This window comes from Lottia gigantea, assembly GCF_000327385.1.
Source record: "Lottia gigantea unplaced genomic scaffold LOTGIsca_7, whole genome shotgun sequence".
NCBI classification, from domain to species: Eukaryota; Metazoa; Mollusca; class Gastropoda; family Lottiidae; genus Lottia; species Lottia gigantea.
This window is the reverse complement of record NW_008710370.1, coordinates 446,105-470,302: the sequence shown is the minus strand read 5'-3', so window position 1 is coordinate 470,302 and position 24,198 is coordinate 446,105. Positions and strand designations below refer to the sequence as shown.

At 33.1% G+C, this 24,198-nt stretch overlaps 3 protein-coding genes across 3 annotated transcripts; 1 reads left to right on the top strand and 2 right to left on the bottom strand.

The window, feature by feature from the left end:
- Window positions 1-1,078: 1,078 nt before the first annotated feature.
- Window positions 1,079-3,962, bottom strand: LOTGIDRAFT_210745 (hypothetical protein). Its single transcript, XM_009065389.1, has 4 exons — window positions 3,558-3,962; window positions 3,038-3,175; window positions 2,157-2,241; window positions 1,079-1,513 (listed from the first exon to the last, which is right to left on the bottom strand). The coding sequence occupies exons 1-4, from the start codon at window positions 3,857-3,859 to the stop codon at window positions 1,343-1,345; spliced, it is 696 nt and encodes a 231-aa protein (XP_009063637.1). The 5' UTR covers window positions 3,860-3,962; the 3' UTR covers window positions 1,079-1,342.
- Window positions 3,963-5,063: 1,101 nt separating this feature from the next.
- Window positions 5,064-16,671, top strand: LOTGIDRAFT_229414 (hypothetical protein; the record flags this gene model as incomplete). Its single annotated transcript, XM_009065388.1, has 14 exons — window positions 5,064-5,570; window positions 5,948-6,073; window positions 6,686-6,801; window positions 8,259-8,426; window positions 8,695-8,899; window positions 9,994-10,104; window positions 10,331-10,495; window positions 11,376-11,502; window positions 13,019-13,227; window positions 13,933-13,992; window positions 14,163-14,344; window positions 14,868-14,951; window positions 15,566-15,701; window positions 16,597-16,671. 14 exons carry the CDS (start codon window positions 5,064-5,066, stop codon window positions 16,669-16,671), a joined length of 2,271 nt encoding a protein of 756 aa, XP_009063636.1.
- Window positions 16,672-20,744: 4,073 nt separating this feature from the next.
- On the bottom strand, window positions 20,745-24,127 carry LOTGIDRAFT_229413 (hypothetical protein; the record flags this gene model as incomplete). The annotated part of the gene is made up of 5 exons (XM_009065387.1): window positions 20,745-21,211; window positions 21,724-21,886; window positions 22,161-22,372; window positions 22,664-22,878; window positions 24,099-24,127. Coding segments are annotated over 5 exons (758 nt in total), but the record flags the coding sequence as incomplete, so codon positions are not given.
- Window positions 24,128-24,198: the final 71 nt, after the last annotated feature.

The following is a 24,198-nucleotide window of genomic DNA, read 5'->3' as shown; positions in this document are numbered from 1 at the left end:
ACAAAGACCAGGCCACGTATTCCCCAAACGATCTTAGCGTCAAGATAGCCTAGAAACAGTATTAGAAGTTAAGACCCTAGGACATCCTTGAGCTAAGATCGTTTCGAGGATATGGTGGCCAGGTGCCCTTGCCATGTTAGCTCCTCCGATATGCACACTGACAATGGACATGACTTGAGTAAATGTGTGATATTTTCACATGAAATTTGACAAGACTATTAGCCAGATGAACATGTATTAGGAAAAATAAAATCTAGAAGTAATTTATAACTTTTATGACTTTATAGTGGTGAGTTTGAAAAAAAAAAAACAATATAAAAGGATGCATATTCTTAAACATGGTAAAGGATCAAAATTTATCTATTATATTTTGTTTAAACCCCAAAGGTCATTACCTGCATAAATGATACTAGTATTAAATACTAAATTACTAAACTTTATCCATGCATGTCTAAACATCGAAATAGATAAAGATTGATCATACATAATGATAAGATATCAATAAATATAAAATTAACAAAATATATTTTATACAGGCTATGCCTACCTCTGGAATTTCAAAACGTAACTGCTAAAATTAGATGCATGAACCACTTTTGCCATTGGAAAATCATATTCTACCAGATGTCAACACAGTTCCAAGTAGCAGTTGTTTTAAGATATCTCAGTTGTAAGTTTGACCTGAGCTCACTATCACATTTTCTCTATCATTTCAGCTTATGTGTTATCAATAACTGTCTATGACTAAAGGGTTCGTGATATTTTTAAACCATGCAATGTATATGAGATAAAGTAAAAGTTTCATTTTGCTAAAACTTGTAACAGCCTTTGTGCTTCCTACACATCTTTCATAAAGCATCTTAACAGATTACTCATCATAACATATAGGACAAAGGATCATTGTTAAAAAGGTTGATCTTTGCTGAATCCCGTTTGCACAGAATTCCATTCTGATGATAAGGACCTTCTGCTTCTCTGGGCCTGACAAAAACATTTACATGATTTTTGGTATGCTGACTTCGAAAAAGTCTTGTAGATTCACATTGACCTTTTACATACTACGGTACTTTTTTTTTTTACACCATATTGAAACAAAGTATATATATATATAGTAAGTACTTGAAAGACAACAGTTTAATAAAGCATTTCACAAGAACACAATCTAATTTTTTGAATACACCTCTTTTATTTCAATCACTTTCAATATAACTTTAGTAAATGAGTATAATAGAAATCCCAAATTTGTTTTACTGAACAAAAAAGTTCATAGGTTGATTTGGTGAACAATCCTTTCTTAGAAATGTCCTTTGATATAGAATTAGTGTAATCCACGAGAAAAGTTTTAAGAATTCACACTTTCATAAGAACCTTGATGTCCCACTCTTCTTAGCAGTTTATCTCTTTGTTGACTGACACTGTTTAAAAAGGTCTCTTGTTTATGATATCTATATAGTTTTATTATTGATAAAAAAGATAAAGCTACCCAACACATCCATAAACTCCACAACCCAAACTGAAAGATAAAATATTAAAAGAAATACAGATTACAATGTGACAAAATTTTGAATAAGTAAATTGACAAAATAAATGATTTGTTCTTACAAGAGTATAAAGTGTTTATGCTGAGTGCATAGTCAAATAAACTAATGCTAAATGTCACTGTCTATATTCATTAATCCAATAAAGTACAAAAATTAAATGAATGGAGTTTTACGTCCTTCTTTTCTGCACCGTTACAGCTAATGAAGACAGGCAACGCTATGCAGGGTGCAATGATTGAAATTTTGCCAGGACAACAGCATTAGCCTACTCTTTTTCGATTTCCAACTGTCTTGGGATCTTTAATGTGCACAGCCTGTAGCACACAGGGCCTCAGTTTATTGTCCAATCCGAACGACTAGACGCTTTCTCCATGTCAGCCCTTCTTACTGACAAGGGAAACTGGGTTGAAAAATCTGAAGGTATTATCTCGAACTATGCCGGGATTGAACCCTGGACCTTCAGCATGGCAAGCATGCGTCTAATTCCCTGAGCCACTGGAGCTCCCTCAATAAAGTATAGAAAATTACTATTTAAATGTCAGAATCCATAAATAAAATCTCTGACCTGACATCAGAAGAGATTACCAATATAGTTGACTATAAAATTGACAGTACCTGAGCAACTTGATACTCCATAAAATAATTAGCAGTATTTAATTGAAGATCTACATCAAAGGTTATATCTCCCCCATTTTCACATCTAAAATATAGAAAAAATATACAGTATATAATTTTATCAGTTTAATAGAATTCTAACAATAATCAAGTTTTAATCATCTCGTTCTATATTATATTCAGTTAGTGCTTGGCCATCATGAAAATTCATCTAAAAAGTAGTTTTGTGAGCAATGCATAATGTTCCATTGCATCACTGCAACTACCAATTACCATAACAACTATCACACAAGCATGTGAACCATGTGTGTACAAGCTCACTTCACCTAATTTAAAAAAATATGCATGTTACTTTTTTTTATGCCTATGCCAGAAAAATTATGTAAAAATTCACGAACTTCACAAAATATTTAATGTAATATTCTCACTAGCTTTATTGGTGTGTAAATGCAGTTGATGATGTGAAGAAGTCATTACACACCAATAATGCTAGTGAGACCAACGTTTAATTCTTATATTTAAATTCAGATACTTTTATTAACACAATTTTCACTTTTTTATATGATCGGTTCCATGAATTTGCAACAAATTTTAGATTGCGTCATTGTTGTGCTTTGATGACGTCATAGTATCATGTGACAAACTAGACGAAAAATAAACGCCAGTTTGCGTAACTATCTCACAGAATACCAATCAACTCATCTACATGTCATCTCGTCCACAAAATTTTCGGAAGTGAGTAATAGTTGAAATGTAAATATTAGCTATATATAGCATTTCGTTTATAGATTTGAGCGACATGCTTTATATCTGGAACCTTATGTATGTAAGTACTGATATCCCTGATTTCTGGTTTAACAACACCAATGAATCTGACTTACCTATCAATTCCTGAAAGTTTATTTGTAATCAAGGAACACCAATCGGAGAAGCCACCACTAACAGTTATACCAGTAGAAAATATACAAATAGCAACTAAAACACTCACAACTGCTGTAGTAAATGCATCTAACCAGGAACTTAAAGAGAATTATATGATAATAATTAAGATTAAGACTATAATACACATAAAACTGACATTGACATGGTGAATCTGTTGCCTTGAAAAGATGAAATTCTTGCAGACTAAATTCTTGCAATTGTAGAATCCTGAGCAAAACTCTTAATGTACATGTACATCATCTAAATGATATAGTGTCCAATGGTTATCGAAAGCGTTTTCATATCATAAGGTGAAGGGCCACAGCATAGTCAAGGCCAAGGGGAACTCACAGAAATGTATAAGCTTATCTTTCAAAGGAGGCTTGAATAGTTTTGATGTTTCTATTTTTTAGGTTAGGGGAAAGGCAACTGATGACCTTAATGACTAGTCATGATTTCAAATTTTATCAATTATCATACCTATCTGTTCCTCTTATTAGATAGCGTGATTCCCAAATAATATAAAATAGAGACACAATCATAACAGCAATTCCAATAAATACTGTAAAGTTACAGGCACTTGATGGGCCCCAATGAAGGTCTGTAAGTTCTGTCAAGGCAGATTCTTTTATTTGTTTCCATGTCCCTGTAGCATGCAAGAGACAATGTCCCTTGAATTCACCATTATTTATGCTGACTGGAATGAACACAAAGAATGAAACTGCAAATGAAAGGACATAACAGATGACTTGTGACAAGACGACTACGTTTCCAACTGCCATCTTAACGACTGTTCATGGTTTTGTTCATATGACTATTTATAAATCGCAGTATAGTTTAATATTAAATATCATTTTCTCATGACGGTTTGTTCAACCGGAAATCACAGGATAACAACATATACCAGAATGCAAATTGATTGGCAAATACGTAACTAGTCGTCAAAATTCACAAATACTTAACGCAATCAAAATTTTCTAAATAATGATAGTTGAATTCGACTGTTTGTAGACTTTATGCTGGCTGATCAAAGTAATTTTTTATTTGAAAATTGAGTTTCAAATTTAAATTTGAAATTTATAATTGGGTACATTACATTTCTGATGCAAAACAAATATGGCAGCCTCCATGAACGAATATATTGAATGTGTGAATTGAATAAAAATAATTATATATTCTCTTAACACAATAAATACAGGTATACAGATCAGTTTTCGTTTAAAACTACCTTTAATTGTATTAATGACATGAATGTCAAGTCTGACTACATTGATCTTTGAATTGATTTTGTTCTCAATGTAAATAGACCTTTCAACTGTAAGGTTGCTTAAGTGTAGTCTAATATGCCATTTGTCATAGAGTGTCATCGGGCCCATAGAAATATAAGGTTCAGTGCCTTTACATTTGAAGAAGACACAATTTCCTCCCTGAAAAGTCACATGAAAATGACTTACTTTCAGACTGAAAATTTCCTTTATGTAAAATCATGTTTACAAATAATCACTTTTCGAGCTCAATATAAGTGAATGCTGCCATGGTACATTTTTGATCAGTAGCACGAAATTCACATTCTGAAATGATACAGAAAACTGATAAGCTGGATGCATATTGACAGGTCAGCCAGATGTGTTCTGAAAGTTGACAGGGATTTACATCAATGCTTGCCTACCTCACTAGCATACTACTGAGCATACTCCAATTGACATCTAAAACACAACATTGACAGATTAACACCAATCATATTCATCTTTACAATATATGGAAAACTGTAGCTTTTTGGAAAGAATAAATATTTATTGTTATATGATTATTTGAGTCAAGCTAGCTGGATAAAAACCTTAATTACTGAAGCTAATTAATGACAGTCAATATATTATTCAGTGGCTAATTATGTGTACTTAGATACTTTTGGGCTGGGTTACTTTTTTTGATAATTTATGAGAGTGAGATCAACTTCATCTTTATTTTTTTTCCAGAAGGAACACAATGGATCAATTGGAAACAACAGAAAAGAAAGTAAACAAAATGGAAGAGATGAATACCACAAATGCAGGAGAAGACAAATTGGATGATCTGACAGAAGTTATAACAGTTAAATCAAATGACTCAGATGGATCAAAGGAAGTTTACAATAGAGTTGAGGAGCCTAAAGAAGTGGCTGAGGAATCTAAAGTTACTTCAGGGGCTAACAAAGTGACTGAGAAAGCCAACAATGTTTCTGGAAAAGCTAAAGAAGCCAACAATGTGACTTTAGAAGCTAACAAAGTGTCTTCAGAAGCTGACAATGTATCTTCAGAAGCTAACAAAATGACTGAGGCAGATGACAAGTTGGGTGAAGAAGGTAAAGAAGTGGCTGAAGAAGGTAAAGAAGTGATTGAAGAAAAGAAAGAAGACAAAGTGGAGACAGAATTAGATAAGTATTGGAAAGCTGTTAATGATAATCCTACAGATTTTACTGGCTGGACATATTTATTACAATATGTTGAACAAGAGGTAGGTAAAGTGGTAAGAAGGCATTTGCCACCTGCTTTGTCATTTCGGTTTTATTTTGCCTGTTCTCTTATTTTAGTGTCAATTAATCACCTTCTTGCTCATATTTCTCTACTTGCTTTCTTATTTTGACCTTGTTGGTCATCTTTGCACTGGTCATTTTGACACATTTCGCTACCAAAGACAACAAATTATTTGTTTTGTAAAATAAACCAATTTAGTTTCTGACCATTATTCAAAAATTAAGTGACAAATGTATGTCTTGATATTGTAGCAAATTTAGTTTGAAAAAGGTCTTTATATGGCAACACATTGGAGCAGAGTAATACCAGCGACATATTTATACAGCTAAATTCCTATAAATGTATCATTTGTTTTAGGGTAACATTGAGTGGGCAAGAGAAGCTTATGATGCTTTCTTTAAACATTATCCTTATTGTTATGGCTATTGGAAGAAATACAGTGATTTAGAAAAACAACATAATAATGTAGAACGAGCTAGAGAGGTAAAAAGTTTCTATATTCTTGACATGGACTGTTTGGCAGTTCAACATCATCATCATATTTTTTGATAAATTTGATGCCTGTGGTTTGAATGATAATTTGCTAGAATGACAGTGAGCATTTTTTTTTATAAAATTTCGAAAAGAAATAGAGAAATTCCACAAACACTATTTTGAAGGAATCTTGGGTTGCACTCGATGGGTGAGTTTCCTTCAATTTTGGCCTCTTGAATTTAGATTCTGTTTACACATTCTGAACCCAGTTCCAACTTGTGAATTCAATAAATCCTGAATGTGCAGAACTCACCAATCGAGTGCCCCCTTAGATATTAGTCTACGTTATCCAGTACAATTAATGTGATTGTGGAAACATGCACTTTGTCTTTTCAGGAATTTATTTTGTTTCCATTGGACTCTGTCTTTATGTATTGGAAGAGAGCTGTGTTAGCTGAGCCTCAAAGTCTTATTGATTCTCTATTGTGGTGGAACTGTATGTGGGACGGTAAAATCATGTATATTTCTCACGTGCTGAAATGATCGTTTGCGGATTTTAATTCACAATATATTTAAATGATAATGGTTTAATTAAACCTTGGCCTGTATTTTGTTTTGCAGATTTATGAGCGTGGTGTTGTTGGAATACCTCTATCTATAGATCTATGGTTACATTATATTAATTTCTATATAATGGAATATGGTACTCAACCTGAATCAGAAGATTATATTAGATTGTAAGGTTCAGTTATTAATTTGTAATTTTGATTTATGCTCACATTTAGATGTGGATTAATTAGGTCTGGGCGATATTGGTTCAAGTTGATATCATGATATTAAGTATTAATATATCACAATTTAGGCTGCCATGAAATTTTCAGCATCATTTTAATAAATTTAGAAGAAATTTTGAAGAAAGGGTGTGTTAAATCTCAAATGAGAAGACTAACAAAATTTCAAAAAACGGAAATGATTATTTTCAGTTTTGACCCTTGTTCTTCAGAAAAGCTTTTAATTGTTTTTTGGCTGCTTTTTATACGCCCACATTATAATGTGGTCGTACATTGTCCGCCGGTCCGTCTGTCCACAATTGGCTTGTGAACACAATAGAGACAACAGTTTTTATCTGATTTGAATGAAATTCGGTATGATCATTTATATTCATGAGATCTTGGACAAGTTCGAATTTGATGATCTTTCGATGAACAGTTTTTGAGTTATTGCCCTTGACGTATGAAAACGCATCAAAATTTGGTTGTGAACACAATAGAGACTACAGTTTTCATCCAATTTAAATAAAATTTGGTGTGAATATTTATAATGATGAGATCTTGGACAAGTTCAAATTTGATGGTCTTTCGATCAACGGTTTTTATACGCCCACATTATGTGGACATATATTGTCGTCACCCATGTCCGTCGGTCCGGCCGTCTGTGTGTCCACAATTGGCTTGTGAACGCGATAGAGACAAAAGTTTTCATCTGCTTTGAATGAAATTTGGTGTGATCATTTATATTGATGAGATCTTGGACAAGTTCGTCAATCACAATTTTTTGATGAACGGTTTTTGAGTATTTGCCCTTGACTCAGCCAAAACGCGTCACAATTTGTTTGTGAACACAATAGAGACTACAGTTTTCATCCAATTTTAATGAAATTTTGTGTGAATATTTATAATGATGAGATCTTGGTCAAGTCTGAAGTTGGCTATCTTTCAATGAACGGTTTTTGAGTTATTGCCCATGATTTATTAAAAACGCGTCAAAATTTGTTTGTGAACACAATAGAGAGTACAGTTTTCATCCTATTAAAATGAAATTTGGTTTGATCATTTATGATGATGAGATCTTAGTCAAGATTGAATTTGACAATTTTTCGATCAACGGAATTTGAGTTATTGCCCATGACTTAGTTAAAACTCATCAAAATTTGTTGGCTATAGAGGTGACAGTTTATTTCAGAATTTTATTCAATAATATGTGTTTGTTTAAATCAACAATATCTTGCACAAATTAGATTTTTGGTATGATTTGACACAGATAGGAGACTGCCCTTGATATACTGAAAATGTATCAGGAAAGTGGGCGTATCTTGCTAGGCAACCACTTGTTCACCCTTTCGTTGCATCTGCTTCCACACTGTCGCTCCATTCAAAGGGTCCACATAGCTGATATTTTGTACTTGTTATTTTAGATTGTATGAAAGAGCTGTATCTGCTGCTGGTACTGAATTTAGATCAGATAAATTATGGGATTCTTACGTTACCTGGGAGACCAGTAAAAACAAACTGAAGAACGTAACTCGAATATATGACAAAATATTTACCATTCCAACACAACTTTACAGCCACCATTTTGACAGGTAATGTTTTAGGGAGATGCAGGAGCTCTTTGCTTTAAATTGGTTATGATGGTATTTGCCCCCCTTTCGGTGATTTAGCTAGAACTGGACACAAAATATAGACCCTTTGTGCAAGATTCAACAAGCATCCTGGTTTATTAGTGGGTAGACCTTGGACTAGGTTATTAGAGTCTGATATTTTCACCCCCAATTTTCACATTTTGTTAGGGAAGCAAGTTAATTCGACTTACTCAACTTAATTGCCTGACAAAGAATTTTTACCCTTCAGTTTTAAGAACCATATAATGAAACACCATCCTAAAGAAACAGTAGAGCTTGATGAATTTCTCAGATTGAGACAAGAAGTGGTTAGACAGGCTAAAGATGATCATGTTGATGATGGGGGTGGGGAGGATGTTTCAACTACTACAGATGCTCCACCAGGTACCACTATTGATGCACCTCCTGGAGTTGAAGATACACAGTCTAGTTTGGTATGTTGAATGTACCATAGTTATAATCTCTAAATGACATTTAGAAGTAGATAGAATATTACATAAATAAGAACACTATTATGGATATACTACTCCTTTCTTTAATTTCTGCAACATTTCAATTCACTAGAGGAATCTTTATGAAGCACAATATAATAATATTAATATTTATTAAAATTGAAAAAAGGAGTAGTATATCCATAATAGTGTTCTTATTTATTTAATGTGAAATAGTTACTTGACATTTGTTTTAGAGCAAGCTATAAGTTGCTAAACAGTTATAATGTATAATAACAACACTGTTGATAATATCCAAGGGTGTTTACACAAGCTACTTCATAGGATTCTTAGTTTTAGTGGAATTGCAAAAAAAAACATAGACAAAGACGTCTGATTGAAATTTGGCAAGTTGCAATTGATGCTCTTAGTCTCCCAGATATATAGTTTAGAAAACCTATTTACCATCTTCACAATGTTAAGCTATTACCAACTTATACTATATACTGAAATAGTCACCTTTCTTGTTATCACTTAAGTTTGTAAATGCAGCGATTTGAATGGATTTTATGAAGCGAATATGGCCAATCAGAGGTCTCAACAGTAAGCCTGTAAACACAAAGCCATAACCTTAACAGTGTTTTCGTCGAGGGTGATGCAGGTAAGAGGGGCTGATATGGAAAAAGCGTCTAGTCGATCGGATGGGACAATAAACGGAGGCCGCATGTGCTACTTGACAGTTGGAAATTGAAAAAGAGCAGGTTAATGCCGCTGTCTTGGCAAAATTTCTCTCATTGCACCCCTCATATCGTTGCCCGTCTTCATTAGCCCACATGGTGCAGAAAAGTAGGACGTAATATTCGATTCATTTCATTTTTTTGTCCTGGGCACATTGCTTGTATTCGCTTGAGTACAATACAATTAAATCAAATCACTGTATTCCGTGATACAAGAGCAGTGGCTATGGCAGTAATAGCTTGATATTGTGGTAACTATGGTAAAAGATACTTATATCTATTATGATAGTCATCAATAAAATATCCTTCACTCTAATGTTGTTATATTTTGTTTATCAAGGTGTTTTAAATATATTACAGGGAGATAAAGAAGAAGCTAGTAAGATACAAGAGAAAATTATATTACTAAGAGAAATTATATATAAAGAAAATGAAAATGAAGTCAGTAAAAGATGGGCATTTGAAGAAGCGGTAAGTAATAGTTAGATCATGTAGTGGGGAGGTAGCATAGAATTTGCAAGATACATGAAGAACTTTAGATGTATGGGCATTGCAAGCAAACTGGAATAAATACGGAAAGTGAAACAATCAGTTTCCAGTCAAAATTTACCTTATTGTACACTGAATGATGTCTGTCTAAATTTCATTTCTAAATTTTAACTTTCATGAAGTTATTGGATTGTGTTTATGGTTTTAGATTCGTCGACCATATTTCCATGTTAAACCTTTAGAACGATCTCAATTAAAGAATTGGAGAGAATATTTAGATTTTGAGATAGCTAATGGTTCTCATGAAAGAGTTGTAGTATTATTTGAGAGATGTATAATAGCTTGTGGTCTATATGAAGATTTCTGGATAAAGGTCAGTGAAATTACAAGTTTGTTTTAATCCTCTTAATACATACAGCTACCAGTGATAATGATAGATAGGCCTCAAAATACATTCAAATCGTGGAGAATCTTAATTAAATCTCACTCATCAGGGACATTGACAAAGTATGAATTGTTGCAGATTGTTTATGAATGATTTTGCACGATTCTAAGAACAAATGAATCAGTATTGAAAGAAGTTTTGGAATGTGCTATTGAGAGACTGGTATGAATTTCAACTTGAACTGTTTGTGTACTATCAAGACAGATGTAATATTGATGTGGTACACTCATTCAGCTTTTAGACTAGTATAGACTTATAGAACACACTCTCAGTATTTAAGCTGATAAAGAAATAGATCTAGACAGTTTACTTCATGGTGTTTCTGACACTATCCATCCTTGTATTGAAGACTTATTGAAAGAGAGTTATATCGAGAACTGTATGTTATTGAACCTCAGTTTGTTAAAAAAGATATCAGTAAACACCTATAGTGTCCAATATGATGAAATTTGAAATTTTCCGAACTTTATGCTATGGACACACAAACAGTTTTTGTCGCTGGCACGAATCTTGAGTAAAATGTCAAGTGTGAGATTATCGCTTTGCTGACAGGATTTATGATATCAAACCAGTCTGTTTAATTGTTAGCAAAACAGTCCTCATCCATCAGATTCATTTTCCATTCAATTCCATAATAAGCCTATGTTTATTGACATTGTGGTAAACAACGAATGGGAGATTTTTGTCTCCTCAGTTGCCCGTAGCCTGTGCGTGAAACTCTTGATAAGACTCTAGTCAGCGTCAATAATCACCCACCAAGACAGAATTATATTTTAATCATTCACATGATATTTTTATATTTGTCCAGTATACGAAGTATTTAGAACAACATAGTGTAATGGGTGTAAGAAATGTTTATAAGAGAGTATGTCAAATACATCTACCAAAGAAACCTTATATACATCTAGCCTGGGCAGCATTTGAAGAAAGACAAGGTACAGAGTGCAAATTCCTAACTGTTTTTAATTACAAATATTTTTAATGTCTATGCATGTAATTATTGTCTCTGTTTGTTCATGCAATAACATTTCTGCATTTCATGTTTTTGAAAGTCACATTTATACATGAAGACAGCAGGAGAATTCCATGTCAAGGATACACATTTTTCAGCAAAATTTTGACACATCATCTCAGTTTAATCTGTTGTGTTTTTTATACACCCACATCTCTCTATGTGGACGTATATTGTCGGCACGTCGGTCTGTCCGTCCGTCAACATTTGCTTGTAAACGCTCTAGAGTTTTTGATGGAATCAAATGAAATTCGTTATGTGTAAACATATCATAAAACGAAGATCAAGTTCGAATTTGAGCTATTTTCGACCGTTAGAAGCAGAGTAATTGCCCTTGCCCCAAAATCTTGAATATGCTATTACTCTCTTAGTTTTCAACTGATTTTGATGAAACTTAAAATGGATGTTGTTGGACCTAAATCGAAAGGTTTGAGAAAGGTTAATTTACTTCTGATTAAATTTAAGGCTTTTTCAAGATTTAGGACTCTTACGTAAGTTTTAAGGAGTTATCGCCCTTTAATCTCTATACAGTAAGTGCTTCTATCAACATCAATTGCTCGTAAACACTCTAAAAACTAGATTTTTTGATGGAATCAAATGAAATTCCGTATGTGTTGACATATTCATAAAACGAAGATCAAGTTCGAATTTGAGCTACTTTCGACCTTTAGAAGCAGAGTTATTGCCCTTGCCCAAAAATCTTGAATATTTACCATCCGCATGCCGTGGTGGGAGTATATGGCTGTTGTCAACTATCTTTATTCAAGTAGTTGTACCCACATTAATGAGTTATTGCACCTATGTGACTAAATCGCCAAAATATGGCAAGAAAATGAGATATTAGTGTTATGAGGGTGTGTACACAGCATTAAAAGTCTAGTTTTCAAGATGAATGAAACTTTGGGTGCATAAAAAGTTGAAGAGGTCTGAAGGACAAATTTTTTTCATGTGCAGTGAGGGAAAGTTTGTCTCAATGGTCGACATAGATACACTTTATTGTTTCACAGCTGTCAATTGCTCCTTATTGACTTTTTCCATGTCTGCCCCTCTGACTTTCATCACTGACATCAGATTAATGTGCAGGCACACAAGCAGTCTTGGTCAGAGACTTTTGTTGCTGATTAGAGTCTTATCTTGAGTTTCAACGACTGGCCAGGGCACACGAGGAGACAAAAATCTCCAGTGGGTCGTTTTCCACCTAGTAGATAACAAGGTGCGGAGCATGCATTGGAAAGGATAATGAATCTGATTGGATGATGACGGTCTGGCTTGCAGACGATAAAACTATCGGAGACAATTATCAAACTTGTTTGAAATTATAAATCCTGTCACAACACAATAATCTTGTTGTGGAAGCACGGGCACATGCGAGATTTCTCTTCCTTTTTTTTTTAAACTCAGAAACAGAAGTTCAAACTTCGATTTATTTTATTTGTCAGAAAATTATGCTGAAGCAAGTGAAATATTAAGAAATATAGAGAAGAATGTGAATGGATTAGTTATGGTAGCTTTAAGAAGAATTAGTTTAGAGAGAAGAAGAGGAAATTATAATGATGTAGAAGAATTATTTGAAGAATATATAAGATCAGCAGACTCCAATGCCTCTAGATCTTTCTTCTCTATAAAATTTGCTAGATATTTACAAAAGGTAACTTGTTTTTTTAGGAACGTTACTTGAAAATTTTAATGCAACCAGATTTTATGAGGATGGTGGTATTAGCCTACTTTTTTTTGTCGTTGTCACAATTGGCTTGTGAACACAATAGAGACTTAAGTTTTCATCCTATTTAAATGAAATTTGGTGTGAATATTAATAATGATGAGATCTTGTACAATTTTAATTTTGGCTATCTTTTGATGAATGATTTTTAAGTTATTGCCCTCGACTTAGGAAGAAAAGTGTCAAAATTTATTTGTGAACACAATAGAGACTACAGTTTTCATCCTATTTAAATGAAATTTGCTGTGATCATTTATATTGATGAGATCTTAGTCAAGTACAATAAATACCAGATTTTAAAGGAATTCTAAAGAGTTCAAATTTGATGATTTTTTTATGAATGGAATTTGGGTTATTGAGCTTCACTTAGTAAAAACTCATAGAAATTTCTTGGCTTGTGAACGCTACAGAGGTGACAGTTTATGTCAGAATTTTATTAAATAATGTGTGTTTGTTTAAATCAACAATATCTTGCACAAATTAGATTTTTGGTATGATTTGATGCAGATTGGTGACCGCCCTTGATATACTGAAAATGTATCAGGAAAGTGGGCATATCTTGCGACCACTTGTTCATTGCTGGAAGTAAAGATGTTGTTATGAAATTTGAAATTAACTGATGTATATTTGCAGATAAGAGGAAATACACCTAAAGCCAGAACAGTATTAAAAGAAGCTTTAGCTCATGATGAAGTAAGTAATGATAACTTTGTTCAACATTCAATTTTCAATGGTCAAAACACCCCAAAAACTTGAATTCTAGGACAACACATCATTATGATGCGAGTAGAGCAGACCCTAGTGTTGAAAGGTTTAAATAACAGTATTCATTATGTTTTAAAAGATCTATGTTGATATTGTAGAAGAATGAGAAGTTATTTATGCAGTTATTAGATGTAGAATATCAGTGTAATCCAGTAGAGATAGATAATGTCATGGAATTATTTAATAAAGCCTTTAATGGTGATTTACCTAAATCTACTAAAGTCAAATTGTCTCAAAGAAGAATGGAATTTCTGGAGGATTTTGGAACTTGCATCAAAAAGTAAGTAATTTGTCTGAATTATACTGTGCCAGATATATTTTAATTATCAATCAACTAGCGTCTAAGATTGGAGAGAATAGATGTTATTGCTGTTAACCAAATTGAATCCTGAATGAGGTTTATAACACAAACACATGATTTCACTGCAGGGAAATTGTCACCTTTTTGTCTTAAAAATCTCCTCCAATCCAACAAACTCAAAACTAATTACATCATTAAATTCGGAATTGATTATGCTATTTAATGATACTTTCAGAGGAAGTTTACCTTCACATATTTCTGAGAAATTTTAAGCCCTTTTACAATGGATGATGTATTTTGCGCTATGAACAGAGCTTTCACTGTCTCAAAAACAAGCTGTAAATAAGGTCTATTGTTATGTTTCTCAAGTGGGTAAATAAATAATGACAACTTTTGATGCTATTGAAAAAAATTTACTGAACATTTTTCAAGGAAAAATTGTGTCAGATCATGGATGACAAGTATTGTAATTATATTATTATTTTGATGTAATATATTATAGAATATCTAAAGCTTATGATGAACATCAGAAATTAGTTAAAGATATGACTAGTGAATCTAAAAAACGCTCTTCAATTGGCAAAAGGTAATTTTTAAACGCCCACATCTCTCTATGTGGACGTATATTGTCCGCACCCCTGTCCGTCCGTTTGCTTGTAAACGCTCTAAAAACTAGATTTTTTGATGGAATCAAATGAAATTCGGTATGTGTATACATATTCATAAATTGAAGATCAAGTTCGAATTTGAGCTATTTTCGACCATTAGAAGCCCCAAAATCTTGAATATGCTATTACTCTCTTAGTTTTCACCTGATTTTGATGGCAAAGGCATAAGAATTTTTCTTACTTTGAAGAGGATTCAAACCCTCCACACCTTATCCCCTAACAGATGACAATCCAACTCACCACCAAGCTATTCCACTGCCACATACTTGGGCTATGAGCTACCAATAATAATAAAAATTACCAGGGGGTATTTCAGAAATCTCTCTTGACCTCACCTACAATTTATGATGGATGTCTGAACATCTGTAGAATAACCTGTCCACTGGACATACAGCTTGTTTGCTCTGCACGGTTATTCAGATTGCTTATGATAGAAGTTTTTCTTGGTCAAATAAGATGCAGAAAAGTGGGAATAAAACTTAATTTATTTTTAACAGTATTTTGAGGAAATAATATGATTTAATTTTGATAGTGAAAGTCCTGATGAAAAGAAAGTAAAAGTAGACAGTAATGGTACCAGTGATTCAGTTAGTAGATCTCATACTACACAACCAACTATAGTAACTAATACTAATAGTACCTATGATTATAACTGGGATGCCTATCATGTAAGTCATTATGGTTTCTTTATATTTCAACTTAAATATTCATTGTTCATCTAGTCGTCAGTCAATATTTTTTGTTAGCACAACAAAAAACAGATTTTAAAGATGGGTTTCCTTATCATAATTAAACAAACTTTTTGATTAATTGGTGTTTCTAATGAATTATCATGTATTCTTAATCATATCATTATGTTCATATTGCATATAATTAAAAGTTTTAACCAATCATAAATGTCCATGTATGCACAGTCCGGATAAACAAAAAAAATACTTTTTGACATTTCTTGATCGGTCACTCATTGGAATTCTGCTGGTAATTCTCTTCTGATCTAGCTAATTATGAATTAATCATTACCTGTGAGACAAACTGGTATTTTTCCAAGTCTTTAGAACATCTCTACTTTCTATTCATATAAGTATGAGCAATTTCATTTTCAAAAAATGAACATAAGGGAACTCATCTTTAAAGGGATTGTAAAGATGTTTTCTAGAAATGTTATGTGTATCAGGGTCACTAATAGCATCAATTTGCAGCATTCCAATTTTCAATCAGACACCTGTGGCTCCTGCAATGGAATAGTGCAAATTGATGCTATCAGTGTCCCTGATACACATTGTGTCCAAAACATGTTTTTTTTTTAATAAAACTTTGTATGTGTATACAACAACATAAAATGAAGATCAATTTCGATTTCGAGCAGGATTGAATGTAGATTTTTCTGTGTTCATTGGTTGATTTACGCTGAATTTTCAAGTGATATATCTAACATGATTAGCCATTCATTCTAATTAACATGTGAAAACTCTGTGTTCATCAACCAATGAATACAAAAAAGATCTACATTCAATCCTTAAGTAATATATATGTAAAGTAATTGTGTAATAATCATTCTTTCAGAATAGTGGTTATCCATACCAGTATTATACACCAGGTTATGGTTATTATCAACAACATTATGGATCATCTTATTGAATATCAGAGTACTAATATTACAGACAATCTTACACTGGTACCACTTGACAGAATCAGTATCAGAATACTATTGTATGCAATCATTCGGAACAACCTGATTGAAATGGACATCTAGATGTTTCCTTTTGTGTTGTTTTCTGGAGTAACTACATTCATCATGCATGATCTAGAGAAATTCTTCTTATAATCATGTTCAAAATGTGTTAAAATAGTTAGTGTTTGAGTGAAGAAGTTTATTAAAACTCCTATATAAAGCACTGGCCAAGGTCACAAATAAAGAGATCTATTAAAAGAAAGGGTGGAGTTAATATAGTTAGTATTTAGTATCGGCAATGTAAGGCCATACAAAATAAATAGTCTGTTTTACAGGCCCAAAAAATGCCTGATTGTTGCCTTAATATTAAATGTACATTAATTTGTGGAAATAAATCATAAATGCTTTCGTTCGCTCAGATTTATTCCAATTGAAAATCTAAAAGAGCACTAATAAATAATAAATTCGCCCTCTCTCCCCAATTTTTGAAAAAAGGCCTGTAAAACAGACTATTTATTTAGCATAAAACTGGGATGACAATATAAGTCATAGGTAAGTAACAATGCCTTATTGATTCAATATTTTTATGAAGTTATGGTGCATGATAATTTTGTAGGATCATTGATGGCAGGTGTTACACACACAAAAGCATGAAACAAAACGTCTAGGTTCTGCATTTTAATCCGATTGAGTCAGGTCTTAATATATTTCAAGGAGCACAAATATCTGTCCTTTACAGTGACAATTTTGGTTGGAAACCAGGCATTTAGGTCTGCATTTACTCAGCAGTAAAAAAGATTGTTCTATTGTTGATGTTGAGCAAGTTTTATGTGCTCATTTGTTACTGGTTATGATTTGATTTTTAATTAGTGTTAGTTCAAATCTATTCTGCTTCACACGTCTTCTTCATACCAAGTTATTATCAGCAGCCATGACAATAACTTTGTATGTAGCTGGTGGATAAATCGAACTACTTTCAAATATTAGGTTATGTGACAATAAATTTATGTCATGTAACTAACATCTGAAAAACTATATTTTGTAATGCGGATGTAATTTCCGCCTAACAATTAAAGAAAATTTTCTTCCATCTGCATTTGAGGCTATTGTCAGGCGTTGAGCGAATGGCCGCCGTAGATACAATCGAAAAAGTCATGGCATAGTGTTCTATGGGTGGCACTCAATTGGAGAGATCTGAGACTGTCCAAATTGCTTCTTAAAAATTGGTAGAAAAGTAAGGAGTTTTTATCTTTCTTGTTCAGTTCTTTGAAAAAAGATTGGCTACTCTGTTTCTAGCAATATCAGAGATGCTAAGTGTCGGTTCTATAGCACAGCCAGTTAGAGCGTTGGTCATTTGCTTGGTTACGTTAAGAAAATGGCGTCTGTGGGTTCCGATCTCGGCATGTGATAGACCTTGAATAAGCCATCTTTACTCTTAATTCCAGTCAACCCAGCTGTAAATGGGTAGGGATAATCCGGGAAAGATCAATGCGAAGAGGTTTGGCTAAGGACCAGCTGATAGAAAGGATTCTTAACTGCTAATTTAAGTTGTTATCCTTGTAAAATATAGTTATTTCTTTCTTTCTCTAGATATACATTAAGGAGATTGTGAAAAGGTTTTCTAAAGTTTTTATGTGTATCAAGGATACTGATAGCATCAATTTGCACCATTCCAATTTTACAGCAGACGTCTGTGGTTCCTGCAATTCTACTTAAACTAAGTGTTTGATGACGTCGCTAATCGCGTAGGGCCTTTGTAATACAAGCATTTTATCATCAAACACTTTGTTTTAGTGGAATTGCAGGAACTACATACATCTGTTTGAAAATTGGATATTGATGCTATCAGTGTCCCTGATACACATACATCTTTGTCAGTCTATAAAGTGATATTTGTTTTATTAGCTATTATTGACAGCATGTTGTTAGAATTCAAATGTTTTGGTACTTGTAATAAGATGTACTGAAGGTGTGCGCTTAGTGTCAGAAGATATGTTCACACAATTTGGCTTATTCAAATTGTATGATACACGAGGACCCTATTAAACGATTTGTTTTACCTTGTCCTAATTGGACTCAATAGCCATGGTATTTTGCATGAGATATATTTTAGTTATGTTTGTTGTGAATGTTGATCTAATTTATCAGTTATGATCTGTGCAGAAATGTTATTGTCTATATTTGAATGATATTTTCTATTTGACTGTATTTTTTAAAAGAAATCAAATGTGTATGTGAAAATTATGAATATTCAGTAGATGATATTGAATAAAGTTATGTTACAGATTTACAAGTTTCTTTTACATGTGGGCTGCCTTATGAGTAGCTATAAAAAGCAATTGAACCCTTAATATTATTTTTGCATTATGACCTTGCCCCGGTGCTGTTCTTGAGTCATATTTATGAAATCCCATTTTGCCCATATTTGTCTTATAACTTATGGAAGGGAAATAACTCTTCATTTATAACAGTAAATTTAAATAAAGCTGATTGGTTAATCTGATATAGGTCAACCAATTAAGCCCTCTGTTTATTTACTGTTATGATTGGTGAGTAGATTTCATAGCAGTAAATTAGTGAGTAGAATTATAACAGTACCAAGTCCAGAATTAGACCAGTAGGCCTATGTTAGTGAGTAGATATAACACTACTCACTATTATGAGTAGTGTTAACAGTACTCACTACCAAAAACCAGATAAAATAGTCAAAAGAAAAGCTAGTGAGCTGATTTCAAATAGTACTCAGTCTAGTGAGCTGTTTTCATAACAGTACTCACTACCAAAAACCAGACAAAATAATCCAAAAAAGGCTAGTGAGTAGATTTCAAATAGTACTCAGTCTAGTGAGCTGTTTTCATAACAGTACTCACTACCAAAAAACCAGACAAAATAGTCCAAAAAAAGCTAGTGAGCTGATTTCAAATAGTACTCAGTCCAGTGAGCTGTTTTCATAACAGTACTCACTACCAAAAACCAAACAAAATAATCCAAAAAAAGCTAGTGAGCTGATATCAAATAGTACTCAGTCTAGTGAGCTGTTTTCATAACAGTACTCACTACCAAAAACCAAACAAAATAATCCAAAAAAAGCTAGTGAGCTGATTTCAAATAGTACTCAGTCTAGTGAGCTGTTTTCATAACAGTACTCACTACCAAAAACCAAACAAAATAATCCAAAAAAAGCTAGTGAGCTGATTTCAAATAGTACTCAGTCTAGTGAGCTGTTTTCATAACAGTACTCACTACCAAAAACCAGACAAAATAATCCAAAAAAGCTAGTGAGCTGATTTCAAATAGTACTCAGTCTAGTGAGCTGTTTTCATAACAGTACTCACTATCAAAAAAACAGACAAAATAGTCCAAAAAGCTAGTGAGCTGATTTCAAATACTACTCAGTCTAGTGAGCTGTTTTCATAACAGTACTCACTACCAAAATCCAGACAAAATAATCCAAAAAGCTAGTGAGCTGATTTCAAATAGTACTCAGTCTAGTGAGCTGTTTTCATAACAGTACTCACTATCAAAAAAACCGACAAAATAGTCCAAAAAGCTAGTGAGCTGATTTCAAATAGTACTCAGTCTAGTGAGCTGTTTTCATAACAGTACTCACCCTCCAATTTAGACAAGTTATGTATTTCTAGCTATTTACTGTTATAATTGGTGAGTGGATTTTACACTGCTTTGTTTAATTGAAAGTGAGTTTTATTTATAACAGTAAAACTGCAGTGTGACACACTTTTTTATATCAAAGGCACAGAAGTCTTTTTTTAAACTGTTGAAGGATGAAGGGCAGCCACATCTTATCTTATGTAGTGTCCAAAGGAGGCGTCACTGCCTGGGGAAACATGCTGGAAAAACTCATGCCATGATGCCCATCTATACTGAGATCAAGCCCTGCCCATCCTCAATAATGTGCAAAACCATCACACAAAACATGAAAGCTTTAGCCTAAATCAATATTCATATAGCCAAAGATAAATATAAATAAAGGCTGAAACTCTCTCTAATGTGTGCTTGAAGAAAAGTAACGACATAAATTGATAATTTAATTTTATTCAATACAAACTTTCCGAGTGGCTGTCTGATAAGCCTTAAAGAGGGCATGTCCTAACTTAACTAATCCACAATATTTGACGATTTAACGACTGGTTGTACTTTCAATATTACGAGTAGACACTTTTTTCCATGTCAGTCCACAATATTTTTTAGGATCAAATATATATAACTTGATATTATCTAACTTCTTATGGCTTTTCACTTGCAAAAAAAAACATCTTCAATTTCAATCACAAATGTGTCCAAAACCAAAATATCACAGCTAGACACTTTTTAAGCCTTCACTATTGTTTGATTTGAAGAGTTAAGAATCAAGAGTCAATAGATTTGGGTGTATCTTTGTCCAAGCCTAAGACAACAAGATTAGGGAAATATTCCTGTAATAAGACCACAGTTAACTCTAATTCCTTGATATGTTCCATATTATCTAGTCTTAGTCCTTGTAACTTTCTGAAATAAAACAAATATTTGATATAAAAAAGTTATAAGCTAATATTATGAATGAAATTGTGTATAGCAAAGCAAAGATATTTGAGCATATCTGCGACAATCCAACATGACCATGCAGATTGCAGATTCCACTATATTTTAATACACAAAATTTTCATGCTGTCTGATCTTCAGACAACTAGACTATTTCAGCTTGAGTCTTAGCAATTGTGGTACTGTAACAAAGACAAGTGACCAGGGGCATAATGTAGAAAATGCCTGAGGGGAAAGCCAAAAATGAGAAGAGTCGTTCGAGGCAAGGCCCTAAGGAATGAGGCCTCTCGAGGCCAGGGAACTGGGGGATGCCAACAGTTTCCAGACAGCCTGTGACGAATTTTGAGCATTTAAAGCAGTAATTTTCAATTCAAAACAAGACCTTCACTTGGCCAATGGCCCTCCCTTTGAATACACTATTGCAAGTGGCTGACATAGTAAAGTCTTGATGAAGCAAAATAAGAAAAATAAAAACTTACTTTAAATGGTGTAGACTTAACAATCCTCTTTCACTAACATTATGACAACCACTTACATCTAGAAATTCTAGAGTATTCTCTAATAGATATAATTTAGCTAAAAACCAATCATCAACATATTCACAATCACTTGCATTTAAATATCTTAAATGATCCAGCTCAACTGAAATAAAGGATATCAAATATTTCGGTCAGTAAATGAGAGAGAAAATGTGGGAAAGATCAATGCTGTGAAGTTTGGGCAAGGATCTATTAAAAATGATTCTCTTGAATCTGAGTTAAGGTGAGTGTATGCTATGTTCTCTTACTCCTTGTAGGAGAACCAGACATAAGATATTGATTCTGAAAAGGCATGTTGATGGCTCATATCTGTTAGATTCTCATAGAAAGTTTAACTATCTTTACTATCCCTATTAATAAAAAATAGACCATCTTACTAAAATTATCTAAAGCAACACTTGATAACTGTGTCTGAGATATATCAACTGCTTCCAGATTAAGTCCTTCTACTTTATGATTCGGTACCATTCCTGTCTGGTTATCGTGCCATGTCTCATCATCTACAAACTTCACTGCACCACCTCGAGCAATTACAAATTGTGCTGTAGCTAGATCACTTCCTAATACTGCATATCTCATATGATCAAACCTACAATAGACAGCAAAATATCTACACTTTCACATTTTCTACGTTAAATATCATTCCTTACTGTTCATTGGAATATCACTTTATAACAGTATTGATAGTCTAAGAACATTTTTTTCTTGATAAATATATAATCATGAGTATTTCAATTTGAAATTTGTTTTACAGGGGCAATTTTCAGCAAATATTTGACCCTATCAGACCCTATCATAAATTCCATTTTTTTTTTCATATCAGAAATCTTGGATACAATTCATGCTGAAGTATTTCAAACACAAGACTAAAAAAACCTACCCTTCTTGCTCTTTAAAGTTTTTCCTCTGCCTCCTATGGACATAACTATCAAAGGGTTCAAGTGAAGAGATAAAATTTAAAAATGAGAAATTAATTATGTGCTTTGCTATGCTGAATCTCCCCTTCTTTCTATCTTCATCATTTTCATAAGATGTTGAATATAGTCTAAAACTACATGTAGCTGCACCATGTTTGGAACTTTTGGGTATGATTCTCTATAATTAAATAATATGTTTATAATATAAATGAGTAGTAAGCAGTTTGTAGAGGATCTTCACAATGTCCAGCTATTATGAACTTCCTCTTATAAGCTTATCTTGACAGCTATAGAGGCTTATCTTGTATCACAGAAATTTGTAATTGTAGCAATTCGATTGGATTGTATGCTAGCGAAGGCTTACAGTGGTTTCCCCCCTTTACAAGTTCCCTATATATAGATATATATATATAAGCTTAGGGTACAGTCAAGTAACCTAATTTCGTGCTAACCTATTTTTTGGGCATTTCCGAAAGGATTAATAATTTACATGTGCGACCTCGTGTGACCTCCACATTTGCTTGTTTTGATGTCAGCTAGTAGAATACAGCCAATCAGAGCACTTGACAGAAATAACCCATAATACAGTCTTTCTGTCTAGTTATAACTGATTCACTGCCATAGGGCCTACAATCCAATGAAGCTCTGTATTATGTACAATGCAATACAAGAACAATGGCTATTGCGAAAATTTAAGTTGAGAAGGTACTGGTATATTCCAATAAGGAATCCTTTTTAGGTGTAATTCATTGAACTATTTGACTCTGAGACTCGCCTTCTAAAAACTCCATAATTATTTTGAACACTGCTCATTAGCTATTATCTCTTCAGGTCACATTTTTACACATTAATTATGTACACGAGTTTCCTGTGTAATGGTCATTAAACTATGATATATACCATGACATACCAATTATCATAAGTTGTAGGTTTTTTATCTTTGGAACTCAATGCATAGATGTTCACAGATTTAAACCCTTTGATCATTTGGTTAACGTAGTATGAGGGAATAAATTAAATTATTCAAAGAGAATTTTCATACAACTACAAGGTGTTCCCTGAAGGGCTACTATATCATATTCATGAGTTATGTTTCTGCTAACATAGGCATCTAAGATACATCTGTTCATTGTTATGATAGGACAGTAAAGCGGTTGTCGCAATTTTTTTTTTTTTGAAAGGACTGTGTAAAGATTAAGCGAAAAGTGAAGAGATCTGTCAAACAAAAATAAATGCCAAAATTTCTTCAGTTAAGCAATGAACAAGTCTTAGGTAGCAAGGTTAGTCCTTATGGAAACGGGACAATTTTTGTGGTGAATGTCGCAGTATATGTCTATTTCAAATTTAACAAGATTTACCCTTTAAGAAACATTTTAAAGGGGTTTCAAATGAAATTACCTGTAATTGTCTACAAATGTACGCCATGTTGGGTCGCTTACGATGTTAATAAAAAATAAATTGGACACTTCCAAACGACTTTGAGGGTTAATCTGGACAG